General features: G+C 37.8%; 1 protein-coding gene across 2 annotated transcripts in view; it reads right to left on the bottom strand.

Annotated features, from left to right (window-relative positions):
• Positions 1–19,851, bottom strand: part of CPSF2 (cleavage and polyadenylation specific factor 2) — a 36,566-nt gene that overhangs the window by 14,916 nt on the left and 1,799 nt on the right. For both annotated transcript variants that reach the window (XM_005222127.5, NM_175808.2), the window contains 8 exon segments: positions 18,156–18,217; positions 12,342–12,524; positions 11,098–11,257; positions 10,909–11,014; positions 9,773–9,902; positions 7,450–7,565; positions 5,864–6,051; positions 4,909–5,199 (listed from right to left, as the gene is read on the bottom strand). In XM_005222127.5, the coding sequence (XP_005222184.1) occupies positions 4,909–5,199; positions 5,864–6,051; positions 7,450–7,565; positions 9,773–9,902; positions 10,909–11,014; positions 11,098–11,257; positions 12,342–12,490 (1,140 nt within the window). In that variant the 5' untranslated portion in view covers positions 12,491–12,524; positions 18,156–18,217.

Here is a 19,851-nt window from a genome sequence, read left to right as displayed (position 1 = left end):
GAGTCGGACACGACTGAGCGACTTCACTTTCACTTTTCACTTTCATGCATTGGAGAAGGAAATGGCAACCCACTCCAGTGTTCTTGCCTGGAGAATCCCAGGGACGGGGGAGCCTGGTAGGCTGCAGTCCATGGGGTCGCACAGAGTCAGACACGACTGAAGCGACTTAGCAGCAGCAGCACTGTGTCTGTATGTGTATGAAGAAGTCATAAGGCAAAGCCAATAAAATGCTGACAACTGGGAAATCTGGGTATACTATTTTTTACAACTTTTCTGTTAACTTTCAGATTATTTTACAATAAAAAGTAACAAAAAAATTAAACCAAATCAAGTGATTCTACTATGTAGGATGAAAGAGTGATTTACATGTTACCTCTGGCATCTCACATTTACCTAGCAGTATACTTGAATGTAAGTTCAATTTAGAAAAATATCATTATTTTCCTGTAGTACACACTAAGCAATTTACACAGCTGTCTGTTTTAACCACAAATAAACTTGAACAAAACATTTACCCCATGATTTAGCTTATGCCTACTGCTATAATAAATTTTACTTTCCATCTTATTTTCACGTAAGATAGCTGAAATTAACGGCTAAATTCAATAGCAGATTTCTAGGATAATCAACCCTAAGCTTTTTTCTTCCTAGTTCTTCACTGGATTGTCTCCAAATTATTCCTTTTTCTTAATCAAATCTACTCCAATTCATTAATCCTTATTCATTTACTGTTTTTGCTCTTTTTAAATGCATAAGATTTGACTCTAGAGAAGGATAAATGTAGATGAAAAAAAAAACATAGAGTAAACTCTTATCTAACATGATCAGAAGCCTGGTTTATTACATATTCACTCATCTGGTGTTTCATGAATTTAACCTACACATTTACTGAGGACCTTCCATGTACTAGTGGATATAAAAAAACAAGATCCCTTTCTCATGAAAAAATATTCGATAGTAATGACACTAGGGAATATAATGTGATGGGTTGGCAACTGAGTAGTAGACTGGTAGTCAGAGGCCTACCTGAGGAGGTGGCCTTTCAACTGAGACTTGAGTAAAGGAGTAAACAAGTGCAAAGCTGTGAAGGAACATGAGAGGCAGAAGGAGCCCCTGATGCAATGAAGCAGTGTGGAGCATAAAGAAAGCAGAATGAGATACGGTCAGAAAAGTGGACGGAGATCAGGTCAGTGGGATCTTGCAACCCTGGGAAAGGAGTCTGGAGTTTTTTTCAAAGAGAAGGAAGTCACCAGAGGGTTCAAGCAAGGGAGTGACACGAAATGATAAATTTTTAAAAGATGCCTTTGGGGGTTGTTCAATGGTAACAGAACTTGGGTTTTACAAGCTGAAAAGTTTTAGAGGTCTGTTGCACACCAGTGTTCACACAGTTAACACTCCTGTGCTGGACTCCTAAAAGTGGTTCAGATGGTAAATTTCATGTTATGTAGTTTTAAAATGATAAAACAAGAGAGAGAGAGAAACAGAGAGAAAGGAAAAGACATGTCTTTGGCTGCTACGAGAATAAAGCATTTAAGGGAGCATAAAAGTAAAAACAGTGACATCAATTAGGAAACCACTGCACAGCCCAGGCAAGACCCTTACCATGACAGGAGTGGAGCTGGAGAAAGGCAGACAGATTTAGGATATATCTGGAAGTCAAGTCAATAGGAATTGCTCCTGGATTGGACATGGGTAATGACAGAAAATTCCCAAGTGGCGCCAGTGGTAAAGAAACCACCTGCCAATGCAGGAGACTCAAGAGACACAGGTTCCACCCTTGGGTCGAGGAGATCCACTGGAGGAGGAAATGACAACCCACTCCAGTATTCTCACCTGGAAAATTTCATAGACAGAGGAGCCTGGCAGGCTATACTCAAAGGGGTCGCAAAGAGTCAGACACGACTAAGCAACTAACACACACACAATGAGAGAAAAGGAATTGAAAATAAATTTTAATAGTCTATGTACTGGAAGTCTGGAAAGTGGTTACCCTTGGAAAGATAGGGAGGATGAGGAAGGGGGCATCTGGGAGAATTGGTAATAGTTTATTTCTGATCTGGGTATAAGCTAGAACAGGTGTGTTCAATCTGTGAAAATTTATCATGCTGTTTGCTTACAATACACAAACTTTATATTATATGTATGTATTATATGTCAATGAATGTTTTAAAATTATCTATACTTAGAGCTTGAGTAAGTACGTGGAAAGTGCTATTCCATGAGATGAGGAAGACTCAGAAAAGAACAAGCTTGGGAATGGGGGAAAAGCAACAGTAAAAATTACTTTGGATGTGATAAAGGAAAGAGGTGATAGATAATGGAGAGAAAAAGGATAACCACAGAAGAAATATCCCTAACAAGGTGAGAGGGCAAAGACCCTAGACGTAAGTATTACTTACCAAAATATTAAAAACCTAAAACATTTTCAAGTTTCAGCTCAGAATGTCATTTTCTTTTTCAAACTTAAATCACTTTTCATAGTCTTTTACTAATTCTTCAAATGGCATACCAGCCTTCATTGTATTTCCAGTAATTAATATTTTCAAATTTAGTATTTCATATCTGATGAAACTGTTTTAAGTTTTGAACTTTGTGTTTTCTTTTAACTTTGTATTTCTAAGCTATTAAATAGCCCAAAAGATAGTGCACATTTTACTTTGATATGCCTGCTCTGAATCTTTCCTCAACAATTCTGCTTTTATAGTGAATGTATATCAGATTTTAGTTACTATTTATGCTTTTCTTACGCAGAGTTAGGGACACAACTGAAGTGACTTAGCATGCATGCACTAAGCAGAGTTAAAGACTAAGATACCCTTACCATTTATTTAGCTTTTCACAAACTAAACATTCCTTAAAATCACTGCTATGAAGACAAAATAAACAGTAATCACCTAAAAGTGTGCACAAGAATGGCTGCTATTAACCATTCAGTATCCATTCGCTTCAGTCATGTTCAACTCTTTGCAGCCCCACAGACTATAGCCCACCAGCGTCCTCTGTCCATGGGATTTTCTAGGCAAGAATACTGGAGTGGGTTGCCATTTCCTTCTCCAGGAATCAAATTAGCATCTCCTGCATTGGTAAGCAGATTCTTTACCACTAGCGCTACCTGGGAAGCCTTACAAATCATATTAGTTTTGAAAAATTGGCAGATTCGATGTGTTGGTTACTAAGCAAAATGATCTCTTGGCTTTTGGGTTGTTTGGCTAAATGTTGCTCCCGTAACAGGAGACAAGGCTGCAATGTGGATGCAGGACAGGTTAGGCTATTTAGTGAGGAGAAGCTAAGAGAATTCCTCCCTGACTGCTTCTACTTCTCAGTTAAGTTTGAAACAAGGTCATGTGCTACAGGTGAGGGCTGAGATGGGCTGTAAGATATTCGTGGAGAAAGAAGGTACTGTCTTCCTGGAGAATGGGAGAAGCATTATCCCACAGAATGTGGAGTGCTGGTGCTGGGTGCCTATCTGACGTGTGAGGTCAATAATGTGAAGGGAAACCTGTCCACACAGTGTATTTAACTCCAGTAACATCAGATTGCTTGAGTATAGGCATGAATTAAGCAAATGGTTTAACTAGAGTCTGCTAGGCAAGTACAATAAACAGAAAGAAGGGTAAAAGAGTTAAATATCTTGTAACAATATCTTGTAACAATCTACAATGGAAAAGAATCTGAGAAAAAAAATATATATACATATGTAAAACTGAATCACTTTGAATCATTGTAAATCACACTATACTTCAAATAAATAAATAAAAAGAAAGGTGTCTGCAAAATAATGCTGGACCATTGACCAGAAGATACAGCAATGAGGACTAAGTAGAAGTGATGAGGTTCATGAATTCAAAGTCCCAGTGGGACCAAAGCATTGTTGGCATGGGAGTACCAGAGATAGTCAGCTATGAGACCAGAGTGGTCTGCTTGAAGGAGAAATCTGTAGATCATAACAAGGTTAAAGGTATGACCATGGGAGTGGACTGCACGATCATGGGAAGAGATGGCTGAGGTGGAGTGGAAGAAAAAAATTAAGAAATAAAGTGTCGGGACTTCTCAGGTGGCTCAGTGGTAAAGAATCCATCCACCAATGTAGGAGACAGAGGAGATGGGGGTTCGATCCCTGGGTCAGGAAGATCCCCTGGAGGAGGAAATGGCAATCAACTCTAGTATTCTTGCCTGGGAAATCCCGTGGACAGAGGAGCCTGGGGGGCTACAGTCCACAGGGTCACAAAGATATAAAGTGTTATCAATTTTAAAAAGAAAAGAAATAAAGTATCAAGGAACTGAGAGGGCCAAGGAACTGGATAAATCATACATATGGATGCTAAAGTCATCACGAATGGAGTCCTGAGCGTGAGTGGACAGGAAGGCCGTGAACAGGAAGGCCGTGAACAGGAAGGCCGTGAACCAGGGTCTAAAGTCACCAATAAAGGACAATGACCAAGAGAATAGTACGTGTCTGGAACAAGAAGAGGTCAGCTTATTTTCAATTCTGATGGCATGAGCTACAGAGGGAAAGGAAATAGCTTGAAAGCTACAATGCAGAACAAGGACACCTATGCCACTCAAATACATGAAGCAGGAAAGAGAAGGCTACTGGAAAAAGAAATCTTAAGAAATAGCTAGATTTCAATTATGGGAAGAATGTGAAAGGAATTTTTCAGAGTGAGAATACAGTATATATGCATACTCTCTGGGTATGGTTCCAAACGGTACCATGGAAGGGTTCGATACTGAGAACTTCCAATTAAGGAGCTCTGAAATGTGTGCTGTTAAAGCCCCTCTACTGTCAGCCTGATAAAAATCCTGGAACAACTCCAGGTTTTATTTTTGGTCACTGACTGTTACAAACATCATGCATAACGTATCCCGCAAACAATTTCAAGATAAGGTTCACACACAAGCACTTACCTCTATTTCTGTAACTTTTTCAGAAGGATTATCAATTAGGAAACGTGCCAAAGTCCCAGGAGTAGTTCTGTAAGTCAGAATGATCGAGTTTTTAGGGTCCTGGCACCACTGAATAAAGAGATCCCTTGAAAATCCACATTCCAGGTCAGGTTGGCTGGCAAGTACAACTTTAGGGCTAGGTACTCGAGCCAAGTCAGAAAGACCATGACATAGAGAGAGATGACGAAACTGAAATGGATTATTTCTTTTGTCTTCAAAACACCTCATCAACTTATCACTCATCCATTCAACCTAATAATGGGGGGAAAAGATGGCAATAATTAGAAAATACTGCATTATAACTTGAATGTATTCTACAATAGTTTAGGAGTTCAAGTTCCATCTTAAGTCTTTTTTTCCACCAATGGTTGCTTAAATTTGTACCATGCTGACAAGTAGCTTATTGTCTGTTTCTATTTCCCAACAAATCTTCTCAGCCAAATGTTCATCCCTAAAAATCTGTAATTTTACACGTTTCAGTTATGTCACCTTAAATCTTATTCAGAAGGTAGTATATAAGTTCTAAATGAATATCTTACCCAAGACATTGCTATTTCAAGAAAAAGAGCTTATTCAAAAGGAAGAGAAAAATGAATTCTAACATTTAGAGTCTATGAGGTGGGTTCTATTTCTGTCCCTATTTTACAGATCGTGATACTATGCATTAGAGAAGCAACTTACCCAATCTGTAAAAGGGGAACAAAAACAGAACCTACTTCCTAGGATATTTAAGGATTAAGTGAAATAATACATGTAAAGAATACATAACAGTAAGTGGCTGATTTTTAGTTTGTATCATCATTATCATCATCAACCTCAACAGAAAAAGAAAATTCAAAGAGCATTTAAGACACTGTTTTCCATAAATCCAATTTCTGCAGCAAACTTCTTTATTACACACCACATGAGAACAAACCTGGGACTTGGAGAACTCCACCACATTGTAGCTGACATTATTGAGGAGCGCCAACGAGTAAACACCCAATCCAGCGTCTTTAGTTCTCCAAATCTGATCTAGGAGTTGAGCAAGTTCCAGAACTCTGCCTGCAGTGTCCACGGCTATTAATACGTTTCCATCACCTCGAAGTGTTTCCAGGACATTTGCTAGAAAACAAGAATGTAAAATCCCAATAGGACATACCAATATCTTGCTATAAGAGTAAAGATAACTTTTATCTTCATGTTTTCACTATTAAGACTATGGTTTATAACAATGCCATTAACTGTTTAATTGAAAAATTATAAATCATGGTTTCTAACCCTTTCCACCCATAGTACACACAGAAGATGACATTTGTATAATGTATTGGGAAAATTGGGCTAACAGGCCAAATGCAATCAGCTTTGTGTTTCCAGGTCACTCTGGTCTCACCTGCCTCACCTCACCTCTCACCTCCATGAATTTCATTATGAAACATAATTCCCAAGTTTATACACACACACTTATACTTTAATACATACATGCTTTATATGTATGTGTGCGTATAGAATAAAAGACAAATTAACATTCCTTCTTACAATAAAAGACTTTCTAGATGAAAATCTGCTTGGAACTAGTCAAATCAAACTCTAGCAAAAATAAACAACAACAACAACAAAAATCCAAGAATTGAAAATCGTCTTAGAGTAACATAGTATATCAGTCATACTTTTTAAGTAGATAAATGAAGGTGGTGGTTTCAAACACGTTGAAATTGGAATCCGATTTACCCTGTTGAATTCCAATGCAGCTTTCAAAAACAGAATAAAAGATAAAAGGGCTCAAGCAGAGCAGAAGCAACCAGGGATGGCCTGGATGCATCTCTTTAGAACCAAGACTACTGTGCTGCTGCTGTTGCTAAGTCACTTCAGTCGTGTCTGACTTTGTGCGACCCCATAGAGCCCAACAGGCTCCCCCGTCCCTGGGATTCTCCAGGCAAGAACACTGGAGTGGGTTGCCGTTTCCTTCTCCAATGCATGAAAGTGAAAAAATAAAGTGAAGTCGCTCAGTAGTGTCCGACTCCTAGTGACCCCATGGACTGCAGCCCACCAGGCCCCTCCGTCCATGGGATTTTCCAGGCAAGAGTACTGGAGTGGGGTGCCATTGCCTACTGTATTAGCGTATAAAACACCCAAACACCAAAGTCACAGACTACCCACACCCTCATTTATCTCCTTCATTCATTTTTCTGAGTATAAGTATTTTTCTAGTATTTATATGATATCTTTATATGTTGTGATGTTCGCTAGACATCAAAGTACGCTGTCTGACGTTTAATGAGGACAAGGAAAGCTAGCTATATGCTGAATAACAGGAAGAAACCAACCTTTATGCCTATCCCAAGAAAGTTAAATTCAAACCAACAAAAGCACCTTTTTGTAAAAATATTGATATGGTTACAAAATATTCTTTCAAAAATACTAGAGTTAGCCAATCTCTTATGACAAGAAAAATGTCCAACAGCCATTCATACTACCATGCACCTCCACAGCTCTGTAGAAAGGATCATAAGCAATACATACTCAGAAGCTGCTCGTCTCTTTGCTTTCTCCTGGGCTGCACATAAGTAGCATTAAATGAGTCTGTGATAAGTAAGGAGGGTCTGCTTAGCATTTCCAGGGAACATCCATTTAAGTGGCTATAAGGAAGTTGAAGAACAGGAATACTTTGTATCACTTCAAATAAACAACAGCTTTTCTTACCAAAAAAAAAAAAAAACCCAAAAAACCTTTTTCTAAGGTTTTTTTCCTCTTCTAACTATAACAGTTTACATGCTCACTGATAAGAAAATCTAGTACATTCAGAAAAGGAAAACTAAGTTCTTCCAGAGTACCATCACCCAAAGATAATCACCATAGTATTTTGGTATATATCCTTCTAAGTACATATTTCTCTATGCATATATCTGTGTATGTATTTTACTAAAGTGGTATCTCATGTAGATGATTATATATCCAGTTTATACCCTAGTTTTCTCCCATGACATTAAAACCATTTTCTAAATCTAATTTTTAATAATTATAAAAGCCTTCTGTGTGTGTATACAATAAATATTTGGTCATTTCCCTTTATTGATACTTAGGTTACTTTTTTTTGTCATTATAAATAATCTCTCAAAGAAAACTTTTACAAAAAGCTTCTGTTGCATTTCTAATTGTTTCTTTAGGACACATTCCTAGAAGTGTTTTTACTAAAATATAAAATATTGCTAAATGGCTTTCCAGAAAGGTTTGACCCTTTTGAGAAAGCTCTCCCTTTTCCAGAAAGGTTCAACCAGAAACAGTGACCAACTCATGAAATAATTCCCAGAAGAACATTACCATTTAAAAGCAATTTTAACGGTATTTAATTCTAAAAAATCATTATCATTTAAATTTTCTCTTTTTTGACTTTATAACTTTTGTCCATTTTGCAACTGGTATCTTTCTGATTGATTAATACCTGGTCTTATAAATAAGTCTTTGATCAACTTTATGGAAATATTTTCCCTAGTTTATAGGTCTTTTAATTTAGGTCTTTTTAAAATTTTTTATTTATTTATTTTTGGCTCTGCTGGGTCTTCACTGTTGCACGGGCTTTCTTCCTCTAGTTGCAGGGAGTGGGGGCTACTCTCTAATTGCAGTGCACAGGTTCTCATTGCTATGGCTTCTCTTCGCTGCGGAGCACGGGCTCTAGGGCACATGAGCTTCAGTAGCTGCGAGAAGTGGGCTCCGTAGTTGCAGCTCCTGGGCTCTAGAGCACAGGCTCAGTAGTTGTGGTGCACGGGCTTAGCTGCTCCATGGCCTGTGGGATCTTCCCGAATCAGGGATTGACCCTGTGTCTCCTAATTGGCAGGCGGATTCTTTACACTGAGCCACCAGGGAAGCCCTGACTTAGTTTATTGTTTCAGACATTTTGAACGTATATGTAATCAAATGAAGCAGAGTCTTTCTTTATAACTTGGTCCATTTCCTTTCTGCTTACCGAAGTCTTCCAAATCAAGAGATCAGACTCGCCAGTATTGTTCCTTTTCTATTTAATTCTAATCCACCTGAAATTTATCTTATTAAGTGATAAAAAAGACATAAAATGAGGTTTTTCCCAAAATGTTCAAATATCATTCACTCAAATACCCATCTTTTCTCATTAACCTGTAATTACAAGAGCCTAAAATTCAACATATTAGTCTTAAATGTTTCTTAATATGATATAAAAGATCTTAAGGATACTATATACTAATATAAAAGTTATGTACTTAATGTACAAAAATTACAAAAGAAACCAAAACAATCTTACAGAAATGCTGTAAGTACAAAATGAAGTTTTCAAATGAAACTATTGTGTCCCCTTTTAAGTTGACTTCCCTGATAGCTCAGTTGATAAAGAATCCACCTGCAATGCAGGAGACTCCAGTTCAATTCCTGGGTCAGGAAGATCCACTGGAGAAGGGATAGGCTACCCACTCTTCTAAAGGAAGTCTGACTTTAAATCATTATATTAGATGGTATTAATGAATTTTATCAAAAATTTAAAAAAAACCCACCCGCAAAGTTCCTCTAAATAACAAGTCAAGAATATATAAAATACAGTTTGATGCATAAAAATTAATCTCCTATGCAACATCTCCAGAGAGATACTTCTTTTATAGAGTAGATATTTGCATGTAAATTTCAAAACAGTATCTTTTATCTCATATCAAACTTTTTCCTTACAATGCAAATACTTTAAGTAACTTTGAAAACATTTATTACTTGGTACTTTTAAATTGCTCTAGATTTCTAGTTTAAAGAAAACTGTTTTTAAATTTCCCTCCAAACAATGAAGCAAGACCAGCATTTCCATTAGCTTTTATCTTGATATACCTACATCTCCCTCTTGTGGTTGAAGTCAACTGCATAAACAATTTCTTCTTCTCCATCTTTGACTATTTTCCATATTGTTCCACCTATCATATGACCAGCTGGCAGAGGTGTGATAGACAAGCCATGTCCTTTGCCTAGGTCAACAAGATAATGACAATACTCAGATTTCTTATTATAAGTCCAAAGAAAAGTCATTTATTATTAGCTATTCTTTAATAAGTAACATGTACAATGATACAAAATTCCAAAGTAAAAAGGCATACAGTGAAATGCAAGTCTCACCCTCCAGTCCCCCAGTCATACCTTCATGGAGGCACCTTATAATTTTATTATGCATCTGTGCATAATATTTGTGCTTGAAAAATAAAAGGCCAGAGATTGCCACTACTATTCAATAACTTAGTATGAACTAATAAACTTTACTACTCATATTGCGCACATAAATTATGAAGTGTTTCCATCTTTGCTAATCTCTAAATTGACAATTCAAATCTCATTATGGTAAAGAATATATCCTATAGAACACTAAGTACCAGCCAAAGTGCTGTTACTTCCTGGCTAAACTTCAGAGTCCATTTGTGCACCATTCTTTCATATTTATGGTATCATATTTAGGAAAATATTTAAATAGTTGTTTCTACAGATGATAAATACATATTTAGGGACATATATATATGTGTGTGTATATATGACCTCCTGTCCTAATTAAGTGACAAGCTTTTTTCATGTTCAATTCTAGGATTCAGTCATGTTCTACTCTGTGCTGCCCCAGCACTTCACTCACTCCCCTCACTCCATTTAGTCATCTGAGCTCCTTCTTCTCCTCAGCCTCACTGTGAGCTCTTTGGACGAGAATCTGACCATGTTACCTTCGTGCACTATATACAGTAATCACTAAGTAAGTCTTCCTAAATTAAACGTGAAAAGGAGGCCTGAGCTGTTACATTTTATTAGAATTTAGCCTGGAATATTTTAAAATTCAGATGATTTTGGGGAAGTTCACAGTTCCCTGTGAAAAAATGCTGATTTTCTATTCTTCAGACAATAGTGCCTATAATGTTTACTACAAATTTCCCTTGTACTTTTCAGTAGTTCAAACACCATTTGTCCAATTATTTGCTACTGGAACCCATGTTTTACCTTTCAAATTCACAATCTGAGAGAATTTTAACTGTTGTATCTTATCAAAGGCTGCATCCACATCATCTAGGGTAAAGAGTGTAAAATCTTCTGTATTGTGTCGGGACTAAAAAAAAAAATACAAATAAAAGGTTAAAAATGATCACTGCAAGGGTGTTAAAACAGTTGTTTTTTAATTGCTTAAATTACCTGATAAAGGTCATACATGAACATCTGTCCCATTTTATAAACGGGAATGGTTGCATAGATGGCGCAGTTCAGACCCAACTTTCCAACAGCATAGGGGAGGGCGCCAAGATGGAGAGGGTCAGGATGAGACAGCAAGACCGCATCGATCTGGTGAACGTGCCTAGAACACAAGCAAGACGACTATTACTGAGTCTTGTTCCTAAAGGAACAGGCAGGATACTCAAAATTAATTTGCCAGTTCTGATTCCTCTCAGTATTCTGAGCTGAAGACTATGATGGGGTAAAAAGAGCGAAAGTGAAAGTGAAATCTCTCAGTCGTGTCTGACTTTGAGACCCCATGCTCAACTGAGAGCTAAAATTACGTTACCTATGAATTTCAATTAGTACTACCCCTGTCCTCATAGAGATCAAAACTGTGGTATGAGATGCACATAAATATACAGTGTCTAGACACGTTTTTTTAAAAAAGGAAGGAAAACAGTAGACACTACACGTAAACTGATTTCAAGAGTCTATCTCATATACTATTAAAGTTCAAGAACTCAGGATTTAAGAAACTGTTAAGGAAAGGACATTTAAAAGGCCACATATTTATTATGGATTTTTGTCTCAGCTTTTTAGCATAATGACTGACAGTATATTCATGATAGTGTAACTTCAGTCAATGAATAATATATTCTCATTAACAAAAGAAATAAGAAAAAAATGTTTTGCTGTAAGTTCTAAGTTTTTTCAATATTTAAGTTCTCGTTCATTCCATAATTAGTACAATACTGCTAACACAACTAAATCTTTCTTTGATGGATTAGATCCTTTTGAATCTCATGGGCTTTATTCTAAGCACCAATTCTCAAATGTCTAAGCATCAAAAGATTAAAAGAAAATAAGCTAATTTGATCTGACTGAAGAACTTTTACAAGTACAGTTTTCCTCTCTTCAAATTCTTATAAACTTAATTTTGCTCTTTTCTAAAATTAGGGTGCAAAAATTTCTACTGAGATCCATTTATCCAGTAACAATTAACTTAAGATTTTGCTGACATTCAATAAACACAGCTTACAAGTCAATCAAAACTACGCAAATAAAAAGTCATTATTTGGTTCTTCAGTTTAAATAAAACTGTTTTACTTTCAACTAAAATTTTAGAGCAAAACAGCAAACACTGTGTAACATCAAAATAGTATTACAGCGTGGAAAAGAGAAGCTGATTTACTAAAAGTGTAGACATATTAACAGTAACTTACTTCCTCAGGGAATCGATAATATCCATAGAAAAGTGCTCATCCCAGCCACAGTCCAATAAAAATCTAAACTCGTCGACTTGGAGAAGATAGCAAAGAGCAGATTCTTCTTGGACCCCAGAAAGGGTAGTTAATTTGATAATAGATGTCATTTTTTTCGGTCTAACAACAACAATCCAAAAAGTTCTTTCAACAGAAATAAAAACACAGTTAAACATAAAAACAGAGTCATTTTAAAGACCTATTTCCATCATTGCTAAGTGTGAAGGTACAAACATAATCTTACACCCTCTATAAGTCCTTCAGTGGCCCACCCCAATGTGGTTTGATGAAAAGTAGCAGGTTTTGGAATCAGACTGACCGGTATTTGAATCTATACTTATATTGTTCTGAGCAGGTTAGCTAAATTTTCCCTCACTTATGTATCCTATAAAATATGAATATTAATATATACATTAAAAGGATGTTGGAAGATTTTAAATAATGTATAAATTACCTAGAATGGAGACTACCAAGTTTCTCAATAAATAAATGTAGCGTACTAAACTAGTGAACTTATTCTTCAAGGTGCATTTGCTCCTCCTTTATTTTGCTCTGAGATGGCAAGTTTATGTGTCTTTCTCTACTACTAAACCAGTGGTCCTTAAAGAACCACTTGACAATGTGATAAAAAGCTACGGATCTTTCCTGCTCCCCTCAGTCCTTAAAAAAACAAAAAGGTCCATATACACGTAGCAATTCACATATTTTTCAGGGAATTTTGTTAAGAAGCCTTGCACTGGAATGTGAGCAACTGGAAAACAACTGTAGTACCTTATAGTTTGCACTTCCTGAAGAGAATCTGACACATAGTAGGTGTTCAAAACATATCTGATGGAATACAGTTGGGATACTTACTACGTATTTCAAGAAGATACAACATAAAAACATCTGTTGGGATTTAGGACCCAGAATTGTGTGCTACTATATAGATGTTATTAAAAACATTCATTAGCAAAGCACAACTCCACAGCAAGATTTCAGATCTTAGGTTCTTAAAATAAATTTGCCTTTTCTGATTAACTATGCAAGTAAGAGAGTTATTCATTCACAGTTCTTTATCCTTAGAGTGTTCGGGGAGCGAGCTCCGCCTCTGGCAAAGGTCATGAGGAAGGAGGCTTGGCATACGCAAAGGCGGGATCAAGCCTCAGGAGTCTCCCTGGAAATTCTCGAGCATATACCCCCAAAACCAGAGTCTGCCTACTTTCTGCTTTGTGCTTTCACCTACACCTCTGACTTTACGGGGGGCTGTCCCCCACTACCTCTCTGAAAAAAGTTAGCTTACAGCTCCAGTTAATAATTCCTGGGTGTGACAGTGTTTAACCTACAAACTCCTTTGGAAATCCTCTAGCCTGCCTGAATAGGTTTTTCCGGCCACATGTGATTGTTCAGAGCCTCCCAACTGTGAGAGGCAGGAGATGTTCTAAACTGTCTAAACACAGATTCTTTTGAGTAGTTAAAAGATTGATTAGAAATTGTATTGGTGAAGGGATTTTCACTTGTTGGGCCAATGTTTGCTGCTAAGTCTCCATATCCCTTACCTGCTGTGTCCCTGGCAGTGTATTGATTAATATAATTGGTGTAAGTAGTAGCTTTAATGTTTGTAACCTGGGACCCTTGAGTTAATTCTTTTTCTTGTTATAGCCCACCACACCTTTGCTCTGTAGGAATGCAACTTTATCTAATGCTTTTGGAGGGTGGCTCCTGACCAATCACCTTTAGAGAAAAATACCTTTTCTGAAGAAAAGGTCTTAAAATGTTAACAGGCCTCTGGGCCAGAAGATGATGCAAATCACCTAAGCTTTTGCATATGATAAGTTTGCAGGAAGAAAGCCTGGTTTGCTGCAAGACTCTACCCCTTCCCCCATTATCCTCTATGCATAACTTAAGGTATAAAAACTACTTTGGAAAATAAAGTACGGGCCTTGTTCACCGAAACTTGGTCTCACCATGTCGTTCTTTCTCTTACCTTCTGGCTGAATTATTCAGCCTCTTTTCTCCACTGAATTTCCTCACTGAGCTATCCTTATTTCAGCCTCTTTTCTTCACTGAATTTTACTGAGCTATCCTCATTCTATTACTCTTTATATCCTTAATTAACATTTAATTAAGCAATTGTCTCCTGATCTTCGCCTACGCCGTCTCTCCTTCGAATACCCTGGATCAGCCGGGGCTGGTCCCCGGCAAGAGTGCTTAGAAGAAAAGGGGATGTTGGAAGATTCAAAAGTTTTCTAAGTTATTAGACCTCCCTCTAATTAATGTGCCTTTTCATTACTGTTAATGTTACTCTATAGTATCTATTATTAAAATTATTATTATGTGAAAAAAAAGAGAGAGAAGGTCATTGCACATCTGATGATCCTTCAACATCTGCCCAAGGTCATATCAACAAATTAAGGTAAAGTGCCCAGCTTTCTTAACAGACTGTCACCACATCTCCCATCCTTCGGTCACAGCCAAAGACCCAAGACTCTGAGGTTGTCCATCATCACCGAAGTCCACCTGGTGGGACCAATTCACTACCTCTTCTGCCTTCCAAATCCTTTCAGTATTCCCCCTGGAACCATTACTCACAGAGAACTTCACCCTCTTCTCCGAAGGTTTTCCTCATCTGCAAATCTTGACAGAAACCTAGCTCTTCTCAAATGATACTGTATCTCCTCCAGCCTTCTCAAGAGGCCTTTTTTCTCCTGGATTCCCTGACCTCAAAAGCAGGAAGCATGTGCTCCCTGATCATCACTGCAGCCTCCAGTCCATGTCTTCTCCTTCCTGGAAATACTCGAGTCCCGCTGAACTCGTGCTGCCCAGCCAGCTCGCTGTGAGCCTTTCCGGTCCTTCCCCATTAATGGAGGACTTTAGTTCCTGACTCAGGCTTCCTCTGAGGAGCTGCACTACTGAACTCTTCTCTCCTTGACCTTCTCAACTCCAATAGTCTTCTTTTCACTTCAGCCACCCAGCACCACAGTCACAACCATGACCTTATCATGACCAATAAACTGTAGCACTTTCAAAATTTCACTTTCAACGATCTCCCTGTCTCACTCCCACCATCCCTACTCCAGAATTCCCACTGCAAAAACCCTTTGGCCTCACTGTATTTACTGACTACTTTTTCACTGTCCATGACCACCTCCTGTCTCCACTTAAGTTATATGGATCCACGAGCCATCTTGATTATTTTGCAAATACTCAAGTGTTTTGCAGCTCTAGTCCTTCTTTGTATAAGTCTGGCAAAATCCTAACCCTCACTCATTCCAATCATGTACCTTGTTTTTTCTAGCAGCTCAATGCTGCCAGAGGGGGAAAAAGCCAGTCACACAACTATGCTATTTGCTCTTTAAATTCATGGCCAAAGATCTCAAACAGGCGCTATGTCCTACCTACCAATCTGATTTTTCTTAGTAGGTTGACTTTCCATCTGAGACCATCATTTCACATCTCTTCTCTGCTCAAGCATCACACATCCTTCCCTCCACCCTACTAGGTTGATAATCTCACCTCATTCCTCAATTAGAAGACAAAAATAATCAGACAGTAACTCCACATTTTCCAGATACCACAGCTATTACATTAACCTATCTGCACATACACTGTTGTGTCTCCCATCATTCAGAACAAATAGCCCAGCTCTCATTCAAGGCCAATCCTGCGTGTGTGCTCCGAACCCCACTCCTGTTTATCTTCTCCATAACTTCTTCAGTCATCCCCTCCTTCTGCATCACCAATGAATCACCGATGTACCATTCCCATTAGCATACAAAGATCCTCTAGAATTTCTCAACTTAAAAGAACCCTCTCTCAATCCTACAGTCCCCTGCAACTGCTTTATCGCTTCTACACTCTCCATTCACAACAAAATTTCTCAGAATATTTGTCCACAGACCTGTCTCTACTTTCTTATCTCCCATTCAAATCACTGAATCTGATGTCTTTCCCCACCATATCACTAGAAGCTTTCATGAAGGTCTCTGACAAACCTCTATACAACTGAAGCCAATGGACATTTCTGTGGTCCCAACGTACTGGAAATTGTAGCAGCATTCAACAAAATTAACAGCTCCATCCTCCCAGAAACACCTTCCTCTGTTCCTCTGGGTCAACCCTCTCCTGATTTTCCTTATATCTAACTGGCCATTCCTCATGCTCCTTAATTAATTCCTCCTTCTCCCCCAGCCTCTACATGAGGCAGTGCTTTTCTGCAGGACTTTCTCTTTTCTCTCTAGGTAATTTTACAGTCTTAAGAGCTTTAAGATCATCTGATCTCTGATGGCATTATCCTTGATCTTTTACTTGTTTTTCACATCTAATCCATCAGTAAATCCTGCCTTTTTACCTCTATAATATTTCTCAAGCATAATAATTTCTCATATATTTCCTTCTATCTCTGCTGTCACCAAGATTTCTAACTAGTCTGAGTTACTGTTTTCCCTACCTCAAATTCATTCTCTGACATTTTCTGACCACCCTAAAGTCCACCCCCACCTCAACTACATCCTATAATTTGTATTTTCCTTCTATTTTCTTCAAAATACATAGTATCCACCTGTACTTGCTGCTTATTTGCTCACTTTGTCCAACCCCTTATCTCCTTTTAACCCCTACACCAGAGAAGGACCCATGAAAGTAGAGACTTTTGTCTATTTTGATTATAATTATATGCCAGCACCCCTACAGTGCCTAACACATAGTGGTGGTCAATAAGTGCTTCTTAAATGAATAAATGAAGATGGCTAGTATTAAATGAGCTTAGTGCTATTTCCACACCATTAACAGCTGCCTTTTCGTACTGTTCATCGAGTGCTCAAGGCAAGAACAATGAAGTGGTTTGCCATTCCCTTCTCCAGTGGACCACGTTTTGTCAGAACTCTTCACCATGACCCGTCCGTCTTGGGTGGCCCTACACGGCATGGCTTATAGTTTTATTGAGTTAGACAAGGCTGTGGTCCATGTGATCAGATTGGTTAGTTGTCTGTGATTGTGGTTTTCATTCTGTCTGCCCTCTGATGGAGATGGAAGCTTCCTGATGGGAGAGACTGACTGAGGGGGAAACTGGGGGAAAGAGAGGATGAGATGGTTGGATGGCATCACTGACTCAATGGACAAGAGTTTGAGTAAGCTCTGGGAGTTGGTGATGGACAGGGAAGCCTGGCCTGCTGCAGTCCACGGGGTCGCCAAGAGTCAGACACGACTGAGCGACTGAACTGAACAGCTACCTATTTATATGCACTTTCTTTGGTTTTGGGAGAGCTCTCTGAACACAGGACTAGGTTTGATCTATGTTTGTACCCTTACCATATGAGCATGGCTTACACAGTGGATGTTTAACAACCACTGTTGCTAAAACAAACTGAAATTAAAAATACATTGACTTAGTGTGTTCCTATTTTTAAGGTATGAGAAATACAAAGATACTAATTCTCTATTTGAAGAAACGTATTTATAAATACATTTTTAAACAGGACTTGGATCTCCCTGTCAAAAAGCTCCGTGTACCACAATTATAATAATGGCCTAAGAGAAACTCTTTTCCAACTTAAATCTACTTTACTCTCCCACTTTCTTTATTTAGATTATGACATGAAAATACAAAGTGTCTTACAGATAGAACCGAATGAGCTCATTTATAACTTTTGCAGACAAACCCAGATTGCATGAGAAGATATTTCATGAAATAGATATTTTCTTTTTCATGAAAAAGAAATTTCATGAAAAGATATTTTTATTATAATTGCTTATACTATAATAAAGCTGTATCTTTATTACACAGTCTTTACTTACTGATATCTCAGTTGTATTTGGGATGAAACACAATGAATTCAAAGGAAGACTTCTTTATATATCTAAAAAATAAAGAAATAAGAGTCTCATGAATGTGGTATGATGATTTACTTCTGTTTTTAATTTTGGTGTTTAACTTCTATGTCTTCTCCTAAGGTAAACACAGTGAACAGCAGCAAGTACAATAATATATGGTCCTTTAAAAAAAAATCCTGGAAATAAGATTTTTTAAACTGACATTAATTTATGTTATTGAGAATCAAAAAAGAGGTGGGATCTTAAATTATTCATTAAGAACTGGTAGGCCATGGGTAAAAAGAGATAAAGAGAAAAGGTATTCAAAACAAGGGAAAAACATGATCAAAAGCACAAAACAAAAACTTTCCAGTAACAATACTAGCCTGGCACAATTTCATGGAAGCAAAAAATGAAAAAGTTTTAATGAATAGAAAAAGGTCAGCTAATGAAAGGCCTTGGAAACTTTGGACCTAATTATAATTGCTAAAGAGAAGAGGCAACAGAGACATTTTAAGGTCATCACTTTCATGCATTGGAGAAGGAAATGGCAACCCACTCCAGTTTTCTTGCCTGGAGAATCCCAGGGGCAGGAGAGCCTGGTGGGCTGCCGTCTATGGGGTCACACAGAATCGGACACGACTGAAGTGACTTAGCAGCAGCAGCAGTAATCAAGTAAGATAATATGATACAGGTAGTTCTATATTTAAAAAAAAGTAGCTGGTATACATGACTGATTAGATAAAGAAGACAGAGAATGCAGGGAGATTTAAAAAAAAAAAAAAAGGAGAGTATTTAGCAGCCCACTTCCTCCTTTCAAACTTACTGGTTCTATTTTGAGACTAACTTTCTTTAGCCCCACATGTACCTTATACCTATGACACAGAATTCACTGGTTGTTATTTAAGTAACCAAGACTTGAAACTCTACATGTTCGACTGCTTCCTTTACTTCTTGGACTATTAGACTTTAGCAACTCCTGATTATTTCCCCCTTAGAATACTTTTGTACATTTATTCTTCTCTTTCCGTTCATATTGCAAGCACCCTTACACAGGGTCTCACTACCTTAGAGTTTCTCTTTGCCTGCAGCCTTTCCTTCCTTCACCTCAACATAAACCTTACTGCTGATTAATCTTCCAAAACACCCCTGAATATGATCCCTTGCTGAAAAATCTCTGAAGGCTTCTGTTTAAAAAAACAAAACCTGAACACCTTAACAGGTAACGGAGGGCGTCAGCAAGCTACCCTGAGATCACCACTATCATCATCTAAAAGCCCAGCTCAAATCTAACATCCTCACTAATCCCTGTATCATTAGTCTAGACTAGAACAGCTCTGTCCAACAAAAATATCATGCAAGCCACAAGCGTAATTAAAATTTTTTCACAGTCACACTGAAGTTTGTGAAGTTAATTTTATTTTACTTAACCCAATATTTCCAAAATATTATCATTTCAACATGTAGTCATTATTAAGACATTAATGAGTTTTGGTACTAACTCATTGTATTTTATGATTACAACACCTCTCAATTCAAACCAACCACAATTTCAAGTGCACAACAGCTACAGGTTGCTAGTGGCTACTGTAATAGCCCAAGTCTAGACTCTAAAATCAATGCTTTGGACTGTGCTTTGCCACTCCTCAAGTGCAAGCTCACATCATACTATTTTTACATT

This window comes from Bos taurus, chromosome 21 (assembly GCF_002263795.3).
Source record: "Bos taurus isolate L1 Dominette 01449 registration number 42190680 breed Hereford chromosome 21, ARS-UCD2.0, whole genome shotgun sequence".
NCBI classification, from domain to species: domain Eukaryota; kingdom Metazoa; phylum Chordata; class Mammalia; order Artiodactyla; family Bovidae; genus Bos; species Bos taurus.
The sequence above is the reverse complement of the archived record's forward strand: the minus strand, read 5'-3'. Positions and strand labels throughout refer to the sequence as shown.